At 30.0% G+C, this 27,351-nt stretch overlaps 1 protein-coding gene across 4 annotated transcripts in view; it reads right to left on the bottom strand.

Annotated features, from left to right (window-relative positions):
- The window catches only part of LOC111635382 (CUGBP Elav-like family member 4), a 140,578-nt gene that overhangs the window by 57,224 nt on the left and 56,003 nt on the right, over positions 1–27,351 (bottom strand). For all 4 annotated transcript variants that reach the window (XR_002758363.1, XR_002758364.1, XR_002758362.1 and 1 more), the window contains 2 exons: positions 17,210–17,281; positions 11,674–11,754 (listed from right to left, as the gene is read on the bottom strand). Coding sequence is in view for 1 of the 4 variants with exons in the window: in XM_023380336.1 (XP_023236104.1) it covers positions 11,674–11,754; positions 17,210–17,281 (153 nt within the window). In the remaining 3 variants the exon portion in view is untranslated. The remainder of the gene's footprint in view (positions 1–11,673; positions 11,755–17,209; positions 17,282–27,351) is intronic.

Below are 27,351 nucleotides of genomic sequence, written 5' to 3'. Positions count from 1 at the left end.
GTGGTGATTGTGCATCTCCTGTACGTAGCGCGCTTACTCTAAAATCTTTTTCCCCAACTTTAGCAAGTATCCTATCTGCACACCTCCCTTCTTTACCAAAAGTATGTAGTTTTTCTCCCTCGGTATCGTATACCTATCATCGACGAAGACGTCACGGGTAAGACGACACCTGGGTAAACATTGGCAGCATTTAAACTTCTTCTAACCGACGCTCCACAGTGTACCCGAGGAAGGCCTATTAAGAAGGCCGAAAACGTTTGTACTCCAGTTAATAAGGCTAGAAATTAGTGAGAAAGGTTTTGTGCTGTTAGTCTTAGAAATAGTTCTAGCTACATATGCATAGTAGCATAAAAAATATACTCTATAAAGGATCATACATATTTGTATAGTCTAACATAAAAATATTTACACGCAAGTTAAATTTATTTGTTGAAATATACAAATTTATAGACCTGCAAGATCCGATACTATATGAAATAATCTAGCTTCTTAATACAAAATTCTAATCTGATCTGTTGTATTGCCATCACTATGTATTAAAAATTTACTTACAGAACAGACTAAATACAGCTCTTTTTTTGTGTTTGATATCATATATGAAACCTGATTCATATGCAGGGTTATTAAAAAATAACTTTCCCAACTTGGAGGGCTCTAGAGCATGTTCTACTGCTTGAAATAAAACATTTGAACAATAAACAAATGATGCACTCATCATTTATTAAATAAAAATTTTCCATACAAAAAATCATCAATAGGTGGCACCAGAGCTATGTAATTAGGGTCCAAACCTGTTTCATCACCAGAGAATGGTATATTAACATAAAAATATATTCTCTACAGCTGGAACTTTTTAAAGGAATATTGCATGGACCTTTTGCACATTTCTAGCAATTCAGTATAAACCAGAAGCAAACGATTTTGGCCTCTTTCAGGGGCCAGTGTCAGGCTTTTAATGAAGAGTTTTTAGCCAAACTTTTTACAACACTTTTGAAACGAAAAGAAAAACGTTCTGGAATAACTTTCTATTTAAATTAATTAACCATCTGATTTTTCAATTGTATCATTAACCAAAGTCATTAATGCCCAAATAGACAATCTGATACAGGGAGATATGTTTTAAGAGCATATATATGAAAAGCTATATGTTCTACAATGTTTATTATGTAGGAGCCATAATTTATAATTTTCTGCGATAATTTATAATGAGATGTGAAATCAATTAAGTGTTTGGGTATTAATGACGCTGGTTAATGACGTAATTCAAAAAACAGACGGTTAATTAATTTAAATAGAAAGTTGTTCCAGAACGTTTTTCTTTTCCTTTCAAAAGTGTTCTAAAAAGTTTGGCTAAAAACTCAACATTAAAAGCTCAACACTGGCCCCTGAAAGAGGCCAAAAATGTTTGCTTCTGGTTTATGCTGAATTGCTGGAAACATACAAAAGATCAGTGCAATATCCCTGTATATTAACATTAATGTTGATGACTCTTGTGATCCCAGAGCTTCCACAATGTAGTTGCCTTTGGGATACCATATTAATGCAATATGGTGCACTATCCCATATCACTCACTCTGTTCAAAGTGTATTAAAGCAGACTTTCACAGATAAATGGGTGATCAGCCATTACTTCATAACAGCTTGGTTTCTTCACTCACCTGATCTGGTGATGAGTTCACCCCATGTGACTTTTGGTTATGAAATTTCTTGAAGGACCAGAAGTGCATATGTCAGATCTAAAGGACAGCATTTGTCAGCATGTTCTTGTGGTGGAAAACATACTTTTGTAAATGGAGAGCATTGTTGTAAAACAATAGAGGACATATTGTATATTTATAACTGTGACTTGCATAGCTCCAACACCATATATCAATGACTTTTTGTATTAAAAATTTTTATTTAATAAATGGCAAGAGGACCATCTGAAATACTTTTTGTCCAAATGTTTCATTTCAAGCAATAGAACACACTCCAGAGCCCTATGACTTGAAGAAGTTAATTTTTTAACAACTCTATATATTTTTTTTCCTATAGTGAACCATATTGTGTATATGACATCTGTACAATAATCAGGTTGAAAGTTATTTTGTGTAGAAATTTTATAATCTTTCCAATTTATATCAGAATTATTTTATTAATGTACAAGAATAATCAAGTATGTATTAAACTAGTGACTAGTAAGAAAATCATTGCCAGAATTAAGCATATAGATGTACAGTATCCATTTATGTGACTCAATCAGTCATTACATTCCAATATTGCACCAGTGAAGAAATGATTGTAAATCCAATGACCAAATAGCTATCCAAGTTTAGATTTGAGAAATTTCAGTCTTTGATGAGACTTTACTAAAATAAATTAATATTTATTTGTCAAGTGGAGTGTTACAGATATTCTGAAAAATATTGATATGTAAATATGACACTTGTTTGTGCAGAGAAAAGCTCTGATTTACGTTTTTATCTTCTCAACTATTGTCTACTTGGATAGAATAAAGTATACTACTTTTGCTCTTACTTTTGACAACTTAATAAATGGTTTTTATTAAGTGCAGCAGAACTGTTTGTGTATCCTTTCCTAATAAGCTAACACTATGTTGCAAAGTTCCTAAGCTGATCAGATCTTTCAGAGAAAAAAGTGCAATGTATGAGTGAGGCATTTTGATGCAACTCTTATACATCCATTAATCTAAAAAGTCAAGAATGAAATATTCTGCAACCTTCTTGTAAATATCTACAATTTAAGCACTACAGTTAAGTCCTGCATTTACTATAGCTTCTAACTGATAAGAAACTCTACCATTTGCAATACTATACTAACATGCAGCAGCACTTGTATGATGGTTTCACTGAAAGTCTTAAATTTTTTCTTCATGAAAAGATAGAATGTGAATGTGTACATATGGAAAACTGAAAAATCATATACCACAATTGCACACAATCAGGATTTGCTAAAATTGAGCATTTTCTGTACTGTGTCCAAAGAAGTGTATGGACCATTTATCATCCCTGAATAAATAGCAAAGTATATCCTATTTTGATATTATGAAGAAATAGCTAATGACAATTTGAATATGACAATGATAATTCCCTCTACTAAGATATTAATTTAAAATTTATTAAATAATTTAAAACAGTATGGAAGAAAAGAATTGGCCCTTAGCAAGAGTCAACATGCAATCTTTGCTTACTGTGCAATGTGCTGGCTAGTTAAATACCCAAATAATAAATAAATAAATTATAATTATTAATTTTGATAAGAGATGGAGCCTAATGTCTACCTCTAATACAAAATTACTTAATTTCTAATTATTAATTATAGCAAAAAATAGCCCAATTAATTATGGGGATTTAATGAGGATTCCCTTTACCAGCAAGATGGAACTCTGTCATTCTCATCAAGTTACTGTGGACCCAAACCAAGATGTATTAATTAATTAATTACAAGAAAAATAAACTTCCATGAAGATTTTAACAAGAAAATTTACTCAAAAACTTTTACATATTGCAAATACTATTGATTATCACATTGTCATCATCAGGCAAACAGAACAGGAATAAAATAGTAACGATTAAAATTTAACTGCAGAAGACATTCAATTTTAGGTTAGTGGTAATTGAAGTTAAAATTCAGTAAATAATAATAATATGATTAAAGCAAGTAAAATAATATACATAAATAAATAACTTTTGCAGTATAAAATAAATAAATACAGTTTAAGTTTAAATAATTTTAAAAAAAAAACAAAATAATCTAATAATCTAAAATACAGGAATCACTTATTTTGTAAACAAGAATGTTTTGGATTTTTTCAGTCCAACATCAGTTGATTTCTATTCTATTCAATAAAGATTTTAATTATACTGTACTTAACTTTTTGGAAAAAAATAAAAAACAACAAGAGTTGGAAATAAAATGCAAAATAAAAACAGATATTTTTTGAACTGTTTTATATATTGATAAGATATCTTAAAGTAGAATTAAAAGTATTTAGAAAAGAGAAAAAAATTCATTAATTGTTAAGAAATTAAGCACTTGCTATCACTCAAATTAAAAAAATGTATAAAATACTAATTTTAGATCAATCAATAAACAAATCTTAAATATTATGGCAATTATGAATATCTTAAAACAAATCAAGCAGCATATAGGAATAAATAAGTTAAGTAGAAACAGTATACACACTATCAGTAACTTACATGAAAAAAACAACTTAATCCAATTTAAAGAAGAGTAATAACAATGTTAAAGTGAAAGAATAAAAGAGAAAATGCATATTTTTAAACATTCTAAAAATGTTTAAGTCACTAATGTCAAGGATATTTTTAGATTTAAGGAAAAATCTAAATAATACAATAAGAGCAGTAATAATAATTTTTATTTTTCTTAAGATCTGAATTTCTTAATATCTGAATATTTATATGAAATTCTGGCTGATTAATTTTTCTGTAGCATTTCTTTTTTCTTAATTTATTGCTTTAGATTCAAGGCAGTTGTATTACTTCACATATAGTTGTCTGATTTAAATGGATTATTGCTATTATCTGTAGATACAACCACATTAAAGATTTCTCACAGTTTATGTATTATTAATAAATATTTGTAATTAATTATTAATGTATCCTTGTCTTTTCTTCATTTGATAGCCAAAAACCTATATCTCATTCTTCATGTCCATTTTGCATGATGTATGNTAATTTCCATAACTCAAAACTTCGTTAACTTGAAAATTCTTCTTTAGCCCTTCCACTTCGAGTTACTGAGAGTCAGCTGTATTACAGTAAAGAATCTGAAATTTATAAAATTAAGAACTAGTAGTATAGAAAATTATGAATTTTTTGTGAATCACAATAATCTATTATTATTTTTTATTAAAATGAAAAATATTTCAGCATAAAACATTTTTTTATGAATAACATCAAAAGTTTATCAAAGCTTATTAAGAATGAAAAACATTTGAATTATCTTTTACTGAATTCATAAATTTATGGATAATGCATTTCAGATTCTTTATTGAATTAATATGAACAAAGATTTTGCATCTAAATAATATGTATAACAGCAATGTCTCTAAAATCTCCAAAATAAATTTTAATAAGAAAAAAAATTTTTCGAAAATCTCTTTTCAAATCACCTTTACTATTTCTTTTATGCTTACATTGAAAATAGGTCCTGAATGTGGGCATAACTTATAAAAGATATGAAACTAATGCAGATATTTTACATATTAATATGTTTCATAAAATTAATTAAATTTCTTATACAATTTTATTATGCAAGAATATCATCACTCATCCATTACAATTACAAAAAACCAATAATAATTAGTGTCCTTGCTTAAAAAGATCTGAAAGTATGACATGCATACGATTTATAAATTAAAGCAAATAAAAAATTGTAATTAACTCTTACATTTTTCATCTATTATATGAACACACTTTTTTGAAACTATTAAACTTCTCAGAAACTAATGAATAAACAAACAAAAATTATTGTGACATCATCATAATGCCAGGTTGCAGTTTTTAATCATAGTTTAATTTATTTCATGTAAAATATATCTTATGGTCTCAATCTCAAATTAGTAATGTCTTGCCCCTGTACATCATACTTTTCCTGACAACAATAGTCATGCTACTCACATGTGTTAATCTGTTCTGGAGAAAATTTTTGAATTGAATTGCCATGACTTCCAGTCCAGACAGGAAGTTTGTATATAGTTAATTGGGCTCTCATGCCCATAAGCTTTCCATACCTGGTCTTGACTTTCATCTAACTAACATTGTTCTCAAGATTAAGGAAGGACAACAGAGAGACATTGCAGATGGATGACAGTGAGAATTTATAGGTCTACAAGTTTTTCAAATTGCAATCCAATTAATATAATACAGTATGCCCTAAATTTAATGGCCTTTGAATTTATTGAAAAAGATATTTCTGACCTAAAGGAAAAATTTAGAAATTTTTTATTCACAAATAGAGCTTGCTAAAAAGTTGGGCCAATGAATATAAATTACTCAATGTATATAATACAGTAGAGCATCGATTTTCCGAATCAATTGGGGACTGGGGTTNTTTTGCCCTTGTTTTTTAATGCATTAAACACCGTAAAAAGGATATGTATATGATTTTATATTGAATAAAAAATACATCCACATCCTTGTACAATATTCAAGAAAAAAAGGCAGAAATCCGAATTAGAAGTGCAGCATAGATTTGAGGTTTTTTAAAAAAATTAAACAGTATATATTAATTACGAAAAAACAAGTTATAGACATTTTCAACTAGATGAACAGTAGACTAAGTACAATTGATACGGCTTTAACATCATTCCATAGAAGGAAGGGGCAGATGTAAAAACTACCGCAATTTATTTTTATGACTAACAGATGCTCTCATGTGAAGATATCATTTACTACATGATGTGGAGATATTTAAATGGAAGATACCACTTTTATAATATGTAAAGATAAATGTTTGTGACACAGTTTTAACCTACATAAACATTATGTAATTAATTTTGAATGGTCTGCACATGAACGAAGTATGTAGGTCTAAAAAATTTATAGTGATAGATCCCTTTCAAGCGATTGCGAGATGTTTACAGACAAAAGTATCTTTTATAATTTCCACGCTGTAAATACTGTAGAAGAGCAATTAATTTTGTAATGCTAATTAATTATTGCTTCGATTTGCCGATTCGAGTCTAATGCTATTTCTCATCTCAGATTTCAACTTAAAAAGTTCAACAATGCTCGTAAATACACAAGAAAATAAATAAAGTAAATAAATAAACGGAGAAACTAATTTTTATACAATAAAAACATAAAAGAGCATGCTCAATTATCCATTTGATAGATTTTTAAACTTGTAAAAATATTCTCTTGGATTAATTCAAATTTCTAATGGACACAGCGACAAACTATAAAATTCGCTACGTTTCACGGATTCTCGATCAATTTCTTACAAAACATTAAATGCTTTTAAGTATTTCTACGTAAAATGAAAGCAAGGAATATGTAAAAAAAAAGGGGAGAACCAGCAACTGAACATTACCAGATTATCATTTCCGACCTGTTTAGCACTGATCTCGCGAAAAAATTATTGACAATGCGTTTGCGGTCACATTCAGAAAAAACAAACCAATTAACGCTTTATGAATATATTTTTCGAATAAACAAGTCAATGATGAAGTAGTTTTCTAAGGGAAGTTATAGCGATGATAAGGTATACTTATGCTTTATGCGAATCTTATAACCCAATTTAATACTCGAATAGGTTACTTTTAATCTCTTAATTATCACCTTTTAAGCAAATTTATCGGGAAAATGGAGCTAGAAATTAATGAAACATTTAAACGAACCAGTCATTTTCATAGTTAAACGCCTGTAAAAAAACAAGCGATATCATCTTATAACAGTATCAAATTTATATTAAAAAAACCTGCATAAAAGTATCCTCCTATCCTCCCTCTTAAACAATAGCTATGCTACTGTACAAAACGACTATTACCTTGATCTCAATTATGATTTTAAGATTGTTATCAACCATTTAAAAATACAAAAAAGCTATTAACAAATGTTTCCAAACTAACAATTATAGGATTATTCGGTAATAAAGTTCCGGTTTGCCTGAAAGCACTCCTGCAGAAACAGGATAGGTTTGTTTTTACAGCTATTCAATCCCGTTACACGCTGGATCAACGCTGTATGGTACAGTACAGTACAATGAGATTCTAAATACCTGCGCCGATAATTCACTTACGCTATTTGATTTGGGTTTTAAAAAATATCAATAAGGATATCCGTATAATGTAATTCCGTTTTGTTATAATGAATTTTTTTTTATTAATAGAGAAAAGAGTCGAATTGCCAAAGGTAAGTTTCCATCAGCAAAAATGAGATAAAAATTGATCCTTACGGTAAAATTTCGGAAGCTGCAACTTGCTGGGCGTTTTAATTCGCTACTTTCTAAAAATAATCGAATCGAATAATTCCAGAAATTAACAGAAATTGAAACAACACGAATTCATCTATATGCAAAACAATGTGCTCTTCCAACGATTAAAACATGCTTAGTTAAACAAATTTGTATTATTCACAGAGGATATTAAACAGCTCAAAACAGCCCCGTAAACAAATTTACGGAACCGCTCTCTCTTTCAAAAAATTATTCCGACGTTAACGCGAAACGATTTTCGCCTTTACAAATATTATTTAATTCGCGTCATTTTAAAATTTACTTCAAGCATTTCAACAAACATCTATAAGTTATAATGAGTTACTTCACATTAAATAAGTTACTCGTTACGCGGCCCGGTTTCGTAAGCCAAGCACAGCTTTATAAAATCTAACTTCATTAAATAAAGCATAATCTTACAAAGTCAACGTTACATTAATTAAAACAAAACACATCAACAAAAGTTGATTTTGCATTAAACAATGCGGAGCGTCTACAAATAAGCCCGACTGAGTATTCAGCTAGGCATTTCTATGAAGTTAACTTCACATTAAGCAAGGTACAGACAGCTTCTATAAAATTAACTCCAACTTTTTAAGTGTGCGCTTAATATGATCTTATATTAAGCGAACCACACCATCAAAATTACCTTCCGTCTGAAGGAAGCTAACAAATCCCTATCAAGATAGATATATAAAAGTTAAAATGCTTGACCGATTGTCCCCCACAAAAAACAAAAATTCATAAATTTTCATTTTGTCGACGTTCTCATTAAACAAATTTTAAGAGGTCAATAGCTGAGAAGAGATTTGGTGAAGGTGACCTTCGCCAATTTTTCTAGGGATCAACCTAGTTTGCTAAACAACCAACAGATGGCACAACAGATTCGAATTATTAAATAACCAATATACGAAAATGAGCAGAAACAACCAGCAACAATGGTCACATTCAAACGGATTAATTAATAATTACCGAATGATAACGATTAACCGCGATATAAGGACCGAACTTTTTCTTCCCGAACAATGCGATCGGTAATAATCCGAAGCAAAATAAGAAACGTAGCATCTCGTATAAATTTAATTAACGAAAGTAGAAATTCGCTAAATTCGATATCGGCAATGACTAAGGCCACCGAAATCGCCATAGAGCTTTGGTGCGGTTTACAGAATAAACGAATTAACTGCGCTGCCTCCATTCGTATTTAGTAAATTACATTTTTACCACTTACAGTTTCGATGCTGGTGCTTGATTGCGTAATATGCTGTCCAACCTACAGTCGTTCCGCAATTTATAACGAAGACTTCGCTTTATAAATTGATTTGCCTCTCTTTATTAATTAATACTCTCAAGATGTTCGTCATTTGGATGAATTAAAGTTGGCCCTACCGTAACGGCTCGGTCTGATATATAATAACTCGACGCATTTTTTATGGTATCGTAAACTAGGCAAAGCAATCTGTGACGTAAAATGAGTATCTCTCTATTGCAATTCCTTCAGAGAATCACTTTGAACTCGAGATAGTAAACGGGTCACCATCTGGAACAAATCGACTTAATATAAAAGGTAAATTTGATTCCTCTGGAGATTTATTTTGGATAGAGTTTGGCGCTAAATCGAGTTACTCCATATTGACACTAAGAAAAGAATCGGTTGCTACATTATCTTAATTGAAATAGAGTTAGAAATTCGAATTCATCCTGTATATAAGAGCGAACGATACAAGGAACGTTTTAATAATACGATTACTTGGTGAAAATCATCGATTTTTATCATACTCCAGTGATCGTTCATTAAAGTACGTTCTTAAATCCGTCAGTGAACGGAGTGAAGATTAAGAGATGAAAGAGGAATATTAACCGTGTTCACTAATGTGTTAGGGAAGCAAATGTGTACCGTGCATGTTCTGCTATACGAACGAAATGCCTATCGTCCCTCCGTATTACAATGCAGTAATGGTATCGATCTGTGGAGAAACAGAAAAATCAATGTGATCAAGGTACTAGAATCTAGGTGCCATGTTTGAACAAAGTTTCGTGACAGAGGTCACAACTTCAGGCTAGTATTGACGAATGTTAATCTCTACTCTTCTATTTTGGGATTTTTAACCGTCGTGAAATAATTCGACCGCACGAAGGTCATCTACCACTCAATTTGAACCTCGTTACGTCTAAGTGAAACACTGGTGATCTCGGTTAATTTTTAATGTTCTTACAATGGCAAACAACCGGACAAATAAATCGTTCAAAAATTGACAAATCTATCTTTTAAAAAAATCCGTGCGACTACACAATTTCAAATTGCCCGCTTCCAAAAGGAGAGGTAAAAAGTAACCAATAAACTTAACATTTCAATTGGAAATAAAAATAACAAATGTTTCTTTTTTCTTTCAGGATCCATTAATTTATAAACTATCGTGTAGTTTCGTTCATTGGCCATTAACCGTGAAGTTAAACAACAAAAGGGCGATAAAATTCCTTTAAAGCGTTCTGAATATCCAAAATCATAATGCTACATCTGATTCGATTAAACAAAAGCTGGCAAAATTACTAGATGGCTGCATGTTAACAGTTACAATGGAGTAATAATAACGCTAAACACTAAACGAAATTAATTTCTTAAAAGAGAAAACAATCATTTTGAACTAAAAATTCTTCCAGGAAGACAACTTTGGCCTCCAGCCAATTAATTCCGATGTCCTGCGATTTTTTTTTTGTGTACAGAATATAAAACACCATCGATTTTAATCGGACATAACCCCAAGCGCGTACAGAATGGTATGTGAAGCCTATTTTATCTCTCATCGATTTTGTTAATTCGCCTTTACATGCTGCAATCTATAAATATACCTTAAACAAAAATACAAACTAGTAAAGTGAAGCGATTAGAAGACTGCAACGATTAAAAATAAACTTTTCCTTATAACGCGAAACAATCAAATTAAAGAGTTCAAAGTCCGGTAAATTCTACATGTAATATGTCATATTTAAAGGTAAAAAATAGTAGTAAAAATCGATACGCTTACAACATTATCTGTCACTCTTTGTATCAAAGATCAACAGCGTAGTTCCGATTGTAAAACTGATAGCTCTCATCTTATTTAAACTAACGGAAGATACGAAACAAAATCCTTTCATTATCTATTATTCACAAAGCAATCTATACTGTATATTCTTTCGATGTACAGATATTGGAAAATTTCCGAACTAAAACGAATTCGTTGCCTTAAACGGACAAATAATTTGTTCAAAATGTGCATTTAAAAATTATAAAATCATAATGGATATGGACATTTATAAATATTTTGCCACTATCAAAACACACTTTCTTTTATAATTAAATAAAACAAGAAAACAAATTTTGATTATTTATATATATATATATTTTATAGACATTTTTTTTCCCTCATTTTAAAAAGAAAGCTGATAAAACCAACAAAATATTTGTGTTTCTAATAAATATACATCAAATAAAAATAAATATTTCTCAAATAACTTTTTTTGTAATTTCTGTTTTATTTGTAAAAAATATAAAGTGAATGTTTGTGTTTTTTAAAAGAATGTATTCAACTTAAAAAAAGAATAAACAGAACAAAAGAAAAACACAACTTTGTATTTAACTAACAAAATTCTAACTGAAAACAAGTAAACCTACAACAACAAATGTCTAACCTGTAACAATTAGTGGTATCAGAAGTAAATCATTAGTACAACCTTCTCTCTGTGTCTGGGTGATCACAGCAGGCTGAGGTGTCAGAGCTTGAGCAAACTGACCATAAGGAGCAGGATAGGCTGCTGTATGAAGAGAAACAAAAGAAAAAAATTATCAAAAATGTATAATTATAATATTTCTTATTTGTACATAATACTTCAAAAATATATCCTAAATACCAATGTAATTTTTATATAATCCATATTAAAATCGTTTAAAAATTTTTTAAAGTTTATATTGAATCATCTGTTTAAATATTAAATTAATTGTTTTTAACAAATATTCCAAAACATATTTATAAAATATAATAATGTAGAATTGTTTCTGATAGAAATAAACAAATTAATTAACTAATAAAAAATAAATAATTTTAATTTTAGATTAATGCAGTTCTGGACATAATATTGGACATCACTTCAAAATGAGAGTTGATAAGATATAACTATACAATCAAAGGAAGAATGATTCAACAAAGCTAATGAGTGAATTGTTTAAGATGTTTGGAAAGTTTTTTGAAGTTTCTGGATCTTTCCACGAGATTCCTTTAAAAAATCAATGTCAGAAGTAGTAATAACTAGTAGAAAAAGCAACCTTCAAAACCATTGTAACTGTTACTTCTGTGGTTGGATTAAAGGATTAAAAGATAGACTCGAAAATATTATATTTTTGTGAATAGTCTAAACTTCAAATTTATGAAGAAAATATCCTGAGTCACCTACATAATACTTGATGATTATTATCAATTTTCTATAAATTTATAAATAATTAATTGTATTGTCTTGCTATTAACATTTAAATAGTAAATCTTGTTTAAAGATATCCATAAAGCTTCTCATCAACAAATTAAAAATTGACATGACTTTTCTTCTTAATTTTTGTTATTATTTATGTTGTATTAAGGAAATCTTTAAAACAATGAAGTTTTTAAAAGTTTCAGCCTTTTCTTTTAACCTTATAAGTGGTCTTTAGATTAATTTAATTTTACACACATAATCTGGATTAGATCGATTATTATACAGTCATAATGTAAAACAAAACAGATAATCGAAAACATTTGTCAGCAACTGATGATAATGCAATATGTTATAATTAGAAATCTCAAAATTTGTTTAAAATTTGAACTTGAAAATAGCTGACTGCTAAAAATATCTCAAATAATTTATATTTTCAGAAACTTGCAGCATAATTACAATATAAATGAACAATACANTAATATAAAAGGTAAATTTGATTCCTCTGGAGATTTATTTTGGATAGAGTTTGGCGCTAAATCGAGTTACTCCATATTGACACTAAGAAAAGAATCGGTTGCTACATTATCTTAATTGAAATAGAGTTAGAAATTCGAATTCATCCTGTATATAAGAGCGAACGATACAAGGAACGTTTTAATAATACGATTACTTGGTGAAAATCATCGATTTTTATCATACTCCAGTGATCGTTCATTAAAGTACGTTCTTAAATCCGTCAGTGAACGGAGTGAAGATTAAGAGATGAAAGAGGAATATTAACCGTGTTCACTAATGTGTTAGGGAAGCAAATGTGTACCGTGCATGTTCTGCTATACGAACGAAATGCCTATCGTCCCTCCGTATTACAATGCAGTAATGGTATCGATCTGTGGAGAAACAGAAAAATCAATGTGATCAAGGTACTAGAATCTAGGTGCCATGTTTGAACAAAGTTTCGTGACAGAGGTCACAACTTCAGGCTAGTATTGACGAATGTTAATCTCTACTCTTCTATTTTGGGATTTTTAACCGTCGTGAAATAATTCGACCGCACGAAGGTCATCTACCACTCAATTTGAACCTCGTTACGTCTAAGTGAAACACTGGTGATCTCGGTTAATTTTTAATGTTCTTACAATGGCAAACAACCGGACAAATAAATCGTTCAAAAATTGACAAATCTATCTTTTAAAAAAATCCGTGCGACTACACAATTTCAAATTGCCCGCTTCCAAAAGGAGAGGTAAAAAGTAACCAATAAACTTAACATTTCAATTGGAAATAAAAATAACAAATGTTTCTTTTTTCTTTCAGGATCCATTAATTTATAAACTATCGTGTAGTTTCGTTCATTGGCCATTAACCGTGAAGTTAAACAACAAAAGGGCGATAAAATTCCTTTAAAGCGTTCTGAATATCCAAAATCATAATGCTACATCTGATTCGATTAAACAAAAGCTGGCAAAATTACTAGATGGCTGCATGTTAACAGTTACAATGGAGTAATAATAACGCTAAACACTAAACGAAATTAATTTCTTAAAAGAGAAAACAATCATTTTGAACTAAAAATTCTTCCAGGAAGACAACTTTGGCCTCCAGCCAATTAATTCCGATGTCCTGCGATTTTTTTTTTGTGTACAGAATATAAAACACCATCGATTTTAATCGGACATAACCCCAAGCGCGTACAGAATGGTATGTGAAGCCTATTTTATCTCTCATCGATTTTGTTAATTCGCCTTTACATGCTGCAATCTATAAATATACCTTAAACAAAAATACAAACTAGTAAAGTGAAGCGATTAGAAGACTGCAACGATTAAAAATAAACTTTTCCTTATAACGCGAAACAATCAAATTAAAGAGTTCAAAGTCCGGTAAATTCTACATGTAATATGTCATATTTAAAGGTAAAAAATAGTAGTAAAAATCGATACGCTTACAACATTATCTGTCACTCTTTGTATCAAAGATCAACAGCGTAGTTCCGATTGTAAAACTGATAGCTCTCATCTTATTTAAACTAACGGAAGATACGAAACAAAATCCTTTCATTATCTATTATTCACAAAGCAATCTATACTGTATATTCTTTCGATGTACAGATATTGGAAAATTTCCGAACTAAAACGAATTCGTTGCCTTAAACGGACAAATAATTTGTTCAAAATGTGCATTTAAAAATTATAAAATCATAATGGATATGGACATTTATAAATATTTTGCCACTATCAAAACACACTTTCTTTTATAATTAAATAAAACAAGAAAACAAATTTTGATTATTTATATATATATATATTTTATAGACATTTTTTTTCCCTCATTTTAAAAAGAAAGCTGATAAAACCAACAAAATATTTGTGTTTCTAATAAATATACATCAAATAAAAATAAATATTTCTCAAATAACTTTTTTTGTAATTTCTGTTTTATTTGTAAAAAATATAAAGTGAATGTTTGTGTTTTTTAAAAGAATGTATTCAACTTAAAAAAAGAATAAACAGAACAAAAGAAAAACACAACTTTGTATTTAACTAACAAAATTCTAACTGAAAACAAGTAAACCTACAACAACAAATGTCTAACCTGTAACAATTAGTGGTATCAGAAGTAAATCATTAGTACAACCTTCTCTCTGTGTCTGGGTGATCACAGCAGGCTGAGGTGTCAGAGCTTGAGCAAACTGACCATAAGGAGCAGGATAGGCTGCTGTATGAAGAGAAACAAAAGAAAAAAATTATCAAAAATGTATAATTATAATATTTCTTATTTGTACATAATACTTCAAAAATATATCCTAAATACCAATGTAATTTTTATATAATCCATATTAAAATCGTTTAAAAATTTTTTAAAGTTTATATTGAATCATCTGTTTAAATATTAAATTAATTGTTTTTAACAAATATTCCAAAACATATTTATAAAATATAATAATGTAGAATTGTTTCTGATAGAAATAAACAAATTAATTAACTAATAAAAAATAAATAATTTTAATTTTAGATTAATGCAGTTCTGGACATAATATTGGACATCACTTCAAAATGAGAGTTGATAAGATATAACTATACAATCAAAGGAAGAATGATTCAACAAAGCTAATGAGTGAATTGTTTAAGATGTTTGGAAAGTTTTTTGAAGTTTCTGGATCTTTCCACGAGATTCCTTTAAAAAATCAATGTCAGAAGTAGTAATAACTAGTAGAAAAAGCAACCTTCAAAACCATTGTAACTGTTACTTCTGTGGTTGGATTAAAGGATTAAAAGATAGACTCGAAAATATTATATTTTTGTGAATAGTCTAAACTTCAAATTTATGAAGAAAATATCCTGAGTCACAATATGATAAAAGTTTTTATTTTTTTATTATGTATATAATAGATATTATTAGTGTTGTCACCAGGCCAGTTTTTGAATTCATGGTCCAGATTAATTATTAATTTGTCCAGTTTTCATAGAAATTGGGAAATTATGATGAAATAAAATAAATTTATAAAAATATTTGCCAAGTATTTTATTTTAATGGTTAAAGACTAACTTTACACTTCACCCAAATTTATCCCCATCTTATCCCTAGGCTAAGAGTGACAGAAAATGTACTTTTAAAATACTAAGTTGCAAAAATCTCTATCAAATATTAAGTTTGTTCCAACACAAGTCCCTAACTGATTTAAAACTGGCATGTATACTGCTCAGTTCTTGGCTGTAAAATGACATTGTGCATGCCTCGTATTTATATTATATATTGTATCAGATACAATGTATCTTTTGTAACTCAATATTATTAATGTTGGTATGTGTTATTATTTATTATTCTTACTTTTACGTATTACTTTTGCAATTAATATCAACATCAGACTGTTATTAATTATTTTTGGATATGCCACATGTGATTATTGTATTACTTTAATACAATGGTTCTCGACCTTTCTGAGGCCACAGAATACCATTCATATACTTTTTATTACAAGAAGAAGTATTAACATCAATACATTCAAAAATTGATAAGCAATTCCATGTTTACTATTCTCAGGAAACAATGAAGCAATAAACTAATAAACTTTAATATATTGAATAANGGCCACAGAATACCATTCATATACTTTTTATTACAAGAAGAAGTATTAACATCAATACATTCAAAAATTGATAAGCAATTCCATGTTTACTATTCTCAGGAAACAATGAAGCAATAAACTAATAAACTTTAATATATTGAATAAAATAGAAACATGGAATTATCTACAAATATCACAATAGGAATAAATTTGAATAAAAACTTTAAGATCTTTTCTTTCATGGAACATTGATGTAGGTTTGCAGAACACTGGTTAAGAACCACTGCGTTAATAATATATTATGCAATACATGTTTACCTACTAATAAAAAAATATTTATTTTCTACTTACAATAAAAAAACCTAATTTTTTTCATTTCTAAGTATAACATCCTAATTTTAAAATGTCCAGGTCAGCAATTTTGAAAAGGTGGCAACACTGGATATTATGCTATAGCATTTATTCTTAAAACAGTAATACTGCTACACTGAATGCATCTTTATTTATTTTTCACATTATTCTGGTTTTTATTAAAATTTATTTGATAAAATTTCAATTAAAAAATAATATTCTTTTGTTTGAATTTCTAATTTTCATATTTCTATGTTAAATATTTCAAATCAAGTCTATATCATCATAATTTAAAAATGTAAATCATCACTATTTCATAAATCCTACACAAAATAATATAGTCTGAAAAACAAGTACTTTTCAAGTGTTTATATTCATTTTACTTACGGATTCCAGGATAAGGCTGAAGACTTGGATACGCAGGTGGCTGCAATGCATCTCCATTGGGAATGGCCTGGGCTATATTATAATTAGAATAATTATAAACATTTGAGTTATATAATATCTAAAATTTCATAAAATTTATCGCAATAGCATGGTTTAAATAAGCTGCCACCTGCATGGTGATATAGAAATAAAGTACACTCTAATTACACTCTAAATTGAAGATACACTCATAATAAAATAGACTGTTCTTTCTTTTGTATAGACTCTTTTAGAACATTCATAGAGAAAGAATAACTAAAAACTGATAGAAAGGAAGATTTAAAACATTTATAAATCAATATATATTCTGAAAACTAAAATATTAGAAATAATAAAAATTAAAATCAATTTTTGATTTTACTTCATACTAAACCATGGCATTGCCATATTTTTAATATATTATTTATTTTAAATGTTTATGAAACTTTAAATAAATTAATAATTAAGTTCATAAGTAAAACTTTGAATAATTTTAAATTTATTTTCAAATGTATAAATATTTATGATTTGATTGTAATCTTGAAGTTTTTTGCAAATTCTTTTATTTATGTTTTAATTTGCTATAAAATCTTTATTTACATAAAATATTTAATTTTCAGCATCTTAAAGATATATCATCTTTATGCTTTTTGAACAATATAATGTTTATCTAGCAATTTACTGAAATTAAAAATTTAAAACATAGTTGAATCATATAAAATACCATATCATATGTTGAGTCATAAGATATAATGTTATTATTACAAAACATATATATTTACCAGTATATTACTTTTAAGTATAATGAAATAACTTTCTTGTGTATTCAAATAAGAAAGCTATTTCTTTTATTAATTACTATACTAAATACTAAAAAGTATTTAGTGTAAATAATACTGTTAAAAAGCTATTTTTAAAAATATTTAAAAAATTCCTTAATATTACAAATGAGAATCTGTCTGAGTCATATTGACTGAACAATAGTATAAATCGAGTGGACAACAAGTCAATTGCAATCGACCGGTCAATCGCAAAACCAATTTTGGTCGATTGCTCGCGATGTCTTGACTTAATGTGTTGCACTTGTAAGTTGTAACTGAATGCAACGCGCAAACGCAATGGCAGTGATATCGGACCTCCTCGTTCTCCCTCAGATGCGGTTTTGTCGGTCCATGTGCAATCCATTTGCGTACAGTTGTAAAAGGGAAATAAGAAATGTAGACAAAGGATCGTAAAACCGAAAAAAAGAAGGGACAAAGAGAGTAGATCGGGACACGGTAGAGAGAGGAAGGGTGAAGGGGTGGTCCCCAAAAGTGACAACATTTCAATTTTTCTTCTGTTTAAAATGTAAGTACCTTTTCTTCGTGTTTTGAATTAAATTGTGGTTTTTCTTATCTATCTAAATATAGTATGTATTTCACACCTCCCCCACCACTTAGACCAGGGATGGGCAACCTTTTTCTGTGTAAGGGCCGCATTTCAAAACTTTTGAACTGACGCGGGCCGCATAAAGATAAAAGTGGGAAAAAATGCCGGTAAATCACAATTATTTATTCATATATAATTATAAATTAGAATAGGTAAACTTAATTTAGCTTCTAGAACTGATGTAAACGTAATGTATCGAAAATATTTGATTAAATATTAGTCACTGCTAGTTTTAAATTAGTTTCGAGGTGAATCTAATAGCCGGTTTCTCGCTTTAATTTTTGCTAAAGTCATTGAAAGGAAAACTATTCACATACATAAGTTGTAGAAAATAACGTTTGAATTTTTGCTGCATACTTCTTAAGCTAGGAAATTGATATATTTATACACATTTTATGCGACGACTCAGGCCAGGGATGCCCATCCCTGACTTAGACTATGCCTACGACAACGAGTCGATCGCCACATATTTTTAAGATAAAAAGTAGATCTTATGTACACAAAAGTTGGTTGCCCCTGGTATAAATAATCACTAAAATAAAACTTTACCAGAAACTAGGCTATACTATATAGTACAAAAATTCACTACTTTTATATTCACCCAGCTGATTTTTATGAAAAAACAAACATATTCAGTCTACTTTCTAAGACCTGCTTCAGGTGAAAAAGTTTCATCTATTTAAAAATTTTTCACTTGAAGCATAAGTAGACTGAATATGATTGTTTTTTTGGAAAAATCAGTTGAGTGAATATAAAGGTAATGAATTTTTGTACAAAATAATCACTATCAATATGTAAATTTTCGACTATAAATTCGTATCTTCTATTATCAGGACTTATTATACTGGTTTTACAGATAATATTACAAAGATTAACAGAAAACAATTTTTATTTTATTTCGTAAAAATTGTTTTCTGTTAATCTTTGTAATATTATCTGTAAAACCAGTATAATAAGTCCTGATAATAGAAGATACAAATTTATAGTCGAAAATTTACATATTGATAAGAAAAAAGGACATTGAGGCAATTTAATTAAAATAATCACTAATTCACAAGCTAGTTATTTCAGTTTATTGTAGTTTAATTTCATACAAGAAACAATATGCATAAGAGTGTTTAACTGTAAAAATTTTTTAAATTTAAAAACAAATATTAACTGAACTAGAAGTGTGATAAAGTTATAATTGGATTCTCAAAGGTAAAAAAGGAAACTAGTATAAACACCTTTAAAAGTCTAGAAATACTATAGTGGATAAAATGTTTTTGGTCATTTTAAACAACCTTCCATGGATAAATCCATGTAATAGAAATGAAAAAGAATAGAATGTTACAAAAATTTACTGAGTTTACCCTATAGCTATTGAAGATCAACAGTTTGGGGTGGATATGGAGTATATAGATGAAATGTCTAGATTAGTGTTGCGCAACCCATTTTATTGTTAAATAAATTTCTTTGAATTTGGCAACCCTGAAAAATTCAAAGAAATTTCTTTAACAATAAAAAACATAAGGCTTTTCTTCAACAAGTATCAGGTACCAGTAAAATAGTGAAATAAAATTACAGTAGTACCTCAGGATACGAAATTAATCCATTCCTAAACTGAGATCATATCATGAAAATGTTGTAAGATGAATCATTTTTTCCCATATGATTACATGTAAAACCAAATAATCCGTTCTGTGGTGGTGCCCACCATATATATATATATTTTTTTTTTCCTCCCTTCACGAAAGCTTAAATGTGGTGTTTCTTTCATACTAAAATATTATTATTTATGTGTATTATTAGTAATGTTATGTCAATGTAATTATTCATGTGTTATAATATTTGTCTGTATTTTCTTTTTCTAATTTGTATTTTGGAATGTAACACGAGGGGGTGCTAGGAGCAGTTTGTATATAAGGAATGTAAAAGGAGCATGGGATACCTTTTTCTGTTCAAAGACGTAGCGGTAGGAGGGAGAAAACGACGGACTGAGTGAAAAAAGGAAGAGAAAGTTGAGAATAAAGACAACCAGTCTTATTGTATGTATAGTTTCCCTATGATCCCATTCTGGCTGTATTCCTAGTTTTAATATATGATTATCTTTGTTCTTAGTGTCATCTGTTTTTTTCTTTGTTTGTCCAAAACACGACACCCCACAGTTCCAACATGAAAAACACACTCAAATTAAAGCTAAGTAGTACATTGAAAAAAAATAACTTTAGTAAGGAAAACACTGAAAAATGCATTTTGTAGTTGTAAATGTATAAATAACCATAATAGAATAATAATTGATTAAAAAATGTAGTTTTATTTGCACTTTACCTTTGAGCAGCGCTGTCCAACTGGCGGCCCGCGGGCCGTATGCGGCCCGCCAAATAATTTTTACGGCCCGCGAGTACATTTTACTATGAATAAATTTATGTTACTAAATTATTATTATTAATATTAAAATTATTTTACTATGTGAAAATTTAAATCTAATTNTCCCCGAAAATAAGACAGTGTCTTATATTAATTTTTGCTCTGAAAAATGTGCTAGGTCTTATTTTCAGGGAATGTCCTATTTTTCCAGGAAGAAGAATTCACATTTATTATTAAACAAAAAATTCCCAAGTCGAACTTAGACGAGAGTGACGTATATCCGGTGTGTCGAACTGTCGCCTTTTTATAGCGTCAACATCGGACTCGCTGACCAATTAGTGCTTACTGAACCGTAGCACAATGCAAATGTCATGTGGTTTATCAACCTTCTTGGCCCCCGAAATGTTTGGTGAAGAAAATATGGCCCGCGGGCTATGATAAGTTGGACAGCGCTGCCTTTGAGGATAGACAATGGTGGAGGTGTAAACTAGTGCCGGAGGAGAGGAAGAAGGGAAATGATGCTAAAACTTAACTTGCATAACATAATGTAACAATAACTTAAAAATAACTTAACACTAATTTTTTTATCTTTTCTGTTTTATATATTTTTTTTAATTTTTTATTCACTAGTTTTTGCTTTCTTTCCTTCACTTTCACTGGATAGAGGTCGCTTGGTAAAATATCTATCCAAAGAGGCTTGGCTGTGCCTACTTTTTAAAATGTTTCTAAAATGACTTAGGCAAATGTCATTACTCCGAGCAGCAATACAGCCAGTGTGAACCTTTATCAGGATGTTTCTTTTCAATAAAATCAGTCACTTTGTGATAATACCTAAAGATTTCCTTTATCAAGTGAGATCCTTCCATGGCAAAGCAAACACACGGACTGAGACCAATGAACAGAAGGAACATGTGATCATGGCAGTGGTGCAGTGGCATACCGTGGGTGTCAGCTGCCTGGGATGGAGGAAAATTTCGCCCCCCTTATTTAGGTATTTCAATTTAAAAGACCAAAATTCAGTTTTGTCACAGAACAAGCAATGAAAAATTCGGTAGTAGTGCAGCAACCTGTTTAAAATAGTTCTATTGGATATTAGTGGTGCATATGAACGCAAATGAATCGTACAAGCAAGAAAAAAAGGTCAACAGGTTTCGCAGGATTTCCTTGGATAAAAAATTACTAGTTCACCCAGACGGCGAGCCGATTCCCAGACTGTCTGGACGATAGCACTATCATAGGCGCAATGCAAGTATAGATTAGGATGTTTCAAATTTTTACAAGATATTATTATTATTTATTGTGAAATTTTGCTGCTCCCTAAATGGTAATTTTTCCACCCCCTAAAAAGTGCCACCCGGGGCGGGCCGCCCCTGCCGCCCCCACTAATGTAACGTCGTATGGTGAGTTTTTGTTCATATCGTGGAGCAAAAATATGTTTGAATTTTATCCTGAAAATTTTGTATGCTGAAGCGTTCGTATGTAGAGGTATTACTGTATATTATTTATAAAAACTATAAGAAACTATTTATAAGAACTATATTTTTTTACAAAAACAATTGTCTGTATTAGTACCTAATACCTATACTTCAGCAACCAGCAGGCAAACAGACGTAGTGATACTGATAATGTTGCAGCAACAGAAACACGTTGACACATGCATATTTAGCTTGCAGTGCAACAGTATAGTCACAGCACAGTAAATGTCTGTCTATCCAGGAGTTGCGACAAAATTTTACACAAAATGGGGGTTCACAAACGAAAATAGTTTGCACACCACTAGTCTAGATCAGTGGTCCCCAACCTTTTTATCGCCGCTGACCAGTCAATGTTTGATATTTTACCCCGGCCCACTGAGGGGAGACGTTGATTGTTTATATTTTAGATTGATTTAATTTAATAATTTTAATTTAATTGTATTTAAACATGTTTTCAAAATAAAATACAGTTAAACCAAAAAATGAATATAATGTGATTTAACATTTTAACTCACTAGAACGCTAAATCAATGAGAACCCTGAGCTTGTTTTTTTGCAACAAGACAGTTCCATCTGGGGGTAATAGGAGACAATGACACCTGAAGTGTGTTTCTTATGTCCAGTTTATTCCGTTGTTCCGTCGTCCATTAAAAGTCCCACCCGAGAGAAATACAGTACACCATAGTAAATAAAATGGAAATACCAGTAATTTAATGTTCCTTGGGTGGCCCGGTACCATTTGATCCACGGACCAGTACCGGTCTGCGGTCCGGGGGTTGGGGACCACTGGTCTAGATCACTGGATGCAAGAATCAAAAACATATCTGGGATAATACTGTAGAAGAGGTATGATTAGTACTGCATTGGCTAGCCATCCAAATGTGAGGTGCATTGGCAACAGACCACCTTGATATGTCCAGTGTACCTAAGTGTATTACATATTTAATACAATAAAACAACAACTCATGTTAATACAAATCACTACGGGAACAGTAGTTGTTTGCTTTATCAAAATTTTCAGGGTCAAGGTTATATAATTTAAAGTTAAGGATTAATAGGTAGCTTTAGGAAGGATTAGTAGGGGGACTCTAAATTATAATATTTTGAATTAATTTACTAAATAAAGTTAAATAAAATTCGTGTGCATGTGTATGTTGGTGTCTAATTTGTTTAATTTCTTTATTTTCTGTTCTGAGATATTAAACAATATCTCAGAATGGGTAAAATTTAAGAAACGAAATGTGGCACTATAGCTTGTGTATAAAGGGGCATTAATACTATTAAATTTTGGTTCTTAAAGTTAAATAAAATAAAATTTNATACAGGAAAACCAAAAAATGAATATAATGTGATTTAACATTTTAACTCACTAGAACGCTAAATCAATGAGAACCCTGAGCTTGTTTTTTTGCAACAAGACAGTTCCATCTGGGGGTAATAGGAGACAATGACACCTGAAGTGTGTTTCTTATGTCCAGTTTATTCCGTTGTTCCGTCGTCCATTAAAAGTCCCACCCGAGAGAAATACAGTACACCATAGTAAATAAAATGGAAATACCAGTAATTTAATGTTCCTTGGGTGGCCCGGTACCATTTGATCCACGGACCAGTACCGGTCTGCGGTCCGGGGGTTGGGGACCACTGGTCTAGATCACTGGATGCAAGAATCAAAAACATATCTGGGATAATACTGTAGAAGAGGTATGATTAGTACTGCATTGGCTAGCCATCCAAATGTGAGGTGCATTGGCAACAGACCACCTTGATATGTCCAGTGTACCTAAGTGTATTACATATTTAATACAATAAAACAACAACTCATGTTAATACAAATCACTACGGGAACAGTAGTTGTTTGCTTTATCAAAATTTTCAGGGTCAAGGTTATATAATTTAAAGTTAAGGATTAATAGGTAGCTTTAGGAAGGATTAGTAGGGGGACTCTAAATTATAATATTTTGAATTAATTTACTAAATAAAGTTAAATAAAATTCGTGTGCATGTGTATGTTGGTGTCTAATTTGTTTAATTTCTTTATTTTCTGTTCTGAGATATTAAACAATATCTCAGAATGGGTAAAATTTAAGAAACGAAATGTGGCACTATAGCTTGTGTATAAAGGGGCATTAATACTATTAAATTTTGGTTCTTAAAGTTAAATAAAATAAAATTTATTTACAAAAATAAATTAATGATCTAAATGATTTTCAAATCAAACAAAATGAGAAGGAAACAGTATTTGTTATGTAAGTGTGAAGCAGTGTATCAGTGATTAAACAAAACAAAGCTAAAAGAAATCCATATTTTTCTGTTGAAGATTATTTGAAAAAGTAGAAAATATTTTTTGGTGCCAATAGAGCAAAAAAGAAGCAGCCAAATTTAGCATAAAGTAGCCAAACCTGGCATTATTGTATACACTCCAATATGCAAATTAGCACATGTTTGCATGGGACTGCGTCCATTTAAAGAGGTGGGTATGAGCATCCTTAAACTTTAACCCCTATTTTCTGAGTATAGTAGAATGGTCCACTAAAACCAGATGTTTAAATTGCTCTACAATCAGAGATCAAACCAGTCTTTGCTTACTAGTACAAGAAAATTATTTTACTCAAAATAGAACAGTTATTCCAGTACCATTTTACTTTTTATACTTTTTGATATGAATAATAATATCATTATTGGAAATAGTGTTATTTCTTGGGGGTTGTGAAGGTAATTTAGTTTGATTTAACAAATTCTGGTAAAATTTTTGTTCACTTTATCACATGAAAATTAACATTGTGACAATGGTGTTTTGCCAGAGCAACAGCAAAATTCATCTTAATGCAAGAGTTTATTTTAAGGCAAGTCAACTGTACATTACAAGTATATACAACCTTAAATTTCAGCAATATAATTTAATTTAAAATGCAAATGTTTTAGATCATTTTAAATTACTATCATTGGGAGAAATTGAAAAGAATGATCAAAAAGTTTGTTTCAAAATAAAATTATATGGGTGGAACTTATATAATATACTGCAAGTATGTATTGTATTTGATTTAACCAGGGCTGTGGAGGTGGAGTTTTGGTGCTTTAGCTGGAGTCAGAGTTGTCAAAAAACCCGCCAACTCCGACACCTTTTTACTTCCCAACTTGTTATGTATATAAAACAGAAAAGTATTGGAATCATGTCAAATTTGACCCTCCAAGTTTTTTTTTTTGCAAATCTACACGCTTTGAGACTTCTTGAACCCCTCAAAAAAGTCAATAAAAGGAAAAAAATTTGTGTGTGTGTGTGTTGTCATCTAATTTGTTTAATTTCTTTATTTTCTGTTCTGAGATATTAAACAATATCTCAGAATGGGTAAAATTTAAGAAATAAAATGTGGCACTGTAGCGTGTGTATAAAGGAGCATTAATACTATTAAATTTTGGTTCTTAATTAAAGGTCGACAGGGTGAAGACAAAAAAGTGGTCATGTGTTACCTCTCTTAATGAATATTTTCTCATTATTAACGTTCAAAATTTAAAAAATAAAACTTGTCTTTACCCTCAAAGTAAGCTTTTTTATCATTTTATAATAGTACAGTAAAACCCGTTAAGATGTTCTCGCCTAAGATGTTAGAATGTATATGGTGACATGGTTTAGTTCAACCACTTTGATGCTTAATAATTAATTCCTGTGTTAAACCATCTGACTCCGATTCCAACCACTCTGATCACAGAAATTATTAGGCTTCAAACAAGGTGAACAAAATCATGCCCCACACACACAGTCTAACATCCACACATAGAAAAAACCTTGAATCTTTTGCATATCCCAAAATTTCAAGGTGTCCTGAGTCCAAAAATGTAAAAATTTGGGAGGAGTCATTTTTTGACTGAACTCTACACTTTCCCTCTGTTATATATAACAGCCAGAAAAGTAAAAATTATCAAATACATATTTATATATTACTCAGAAGAGTCTTTTCAGAGGATATATATAATCATTAGCAAGTACTAGAAGAAACAAATAAGAGACAGATTGTGATGGACTTCCACCCCAAAAATCTTCAAACTCCTAATGAATACAAAGGACAATTATGATTTGAACAAAACAATGAGAATCTATTCTAAACCATTATACAATGGCAGATATTTAAATAACCTTATATAAATAGGATTCACTATCAGAACTTGGACAAAAAAAAGGTTAGAAGAACAAAAGTAAAACATTGCTGGTAATAAAGCAACAATGACTTTGGCTCAGTTTGTGAAAGATCCCAGGATGTTGGTCCTGTGGGATGAGACCAAGTTCACTAAGAAAACTCTAAATGCCAATAAACTTAGATCACTAGAAACATGAGAGATGAACAAGAACTCACATATGGGGAATTGTATAAATAGCAAAGATGTGGATATGATTTCTTCCCCTGGAAAGCACTAATAGATAACACAACGCAGAATGATATGATATAATAATATAGTTATGCAACTGTTTGTCAATATTATATTGTTTGATACCACAAGTAGTGTTTCTTCTATGGAATAATTTTTTTAAAGTTGAGGTTTAAGCATTTAATTCTAAAAACATTTTTTTAATGATGGCAAGCTGGTGACATATAATTTTTAAAGAGTTTGTTCCAGAACTATGATTTGAAAATGGTCCAGAAATTATAAGTTCAACTTACAAAAAAGTCTTTTAAAGTCTGACACTGGCCCCTAAACAAGGCTGAAAACATTCACATGTAAGGAACCAAGTCCGAGCATTATTTTTAGTTATTTTTTTATTTTGCTTTTTATTCTATTTTTGTTTGGAGCTTATGTTTTCCAAAAAAGTTATAAAAATTCAATGGAGTCAGAAAATTTCTTCTTTTGTTTTCTTACATAAAATGTAAAATTACGAAA

Source organism: Centruroides sculpturatus, unplaced genomic scaffold, assembly GCF_000671375.1.
Source record: "Centruroides sculpturatus isolate CEXI.00-Female unplaced genomic scaffold, Cexi_2.0 scaffold955, whole genome shotgun sequence".
Taxonomy (NCBI): Eukaryota; Metazoa; Arthropoda; class Arachnida; order Scorpiones; family Buthidae; genus Centruroides; species Centruroides sculpturatus.
Note: the sequence above shows the minus strand (reverse complement) of the source record. Positions and strands in the feature narration are given on the sequence as shown.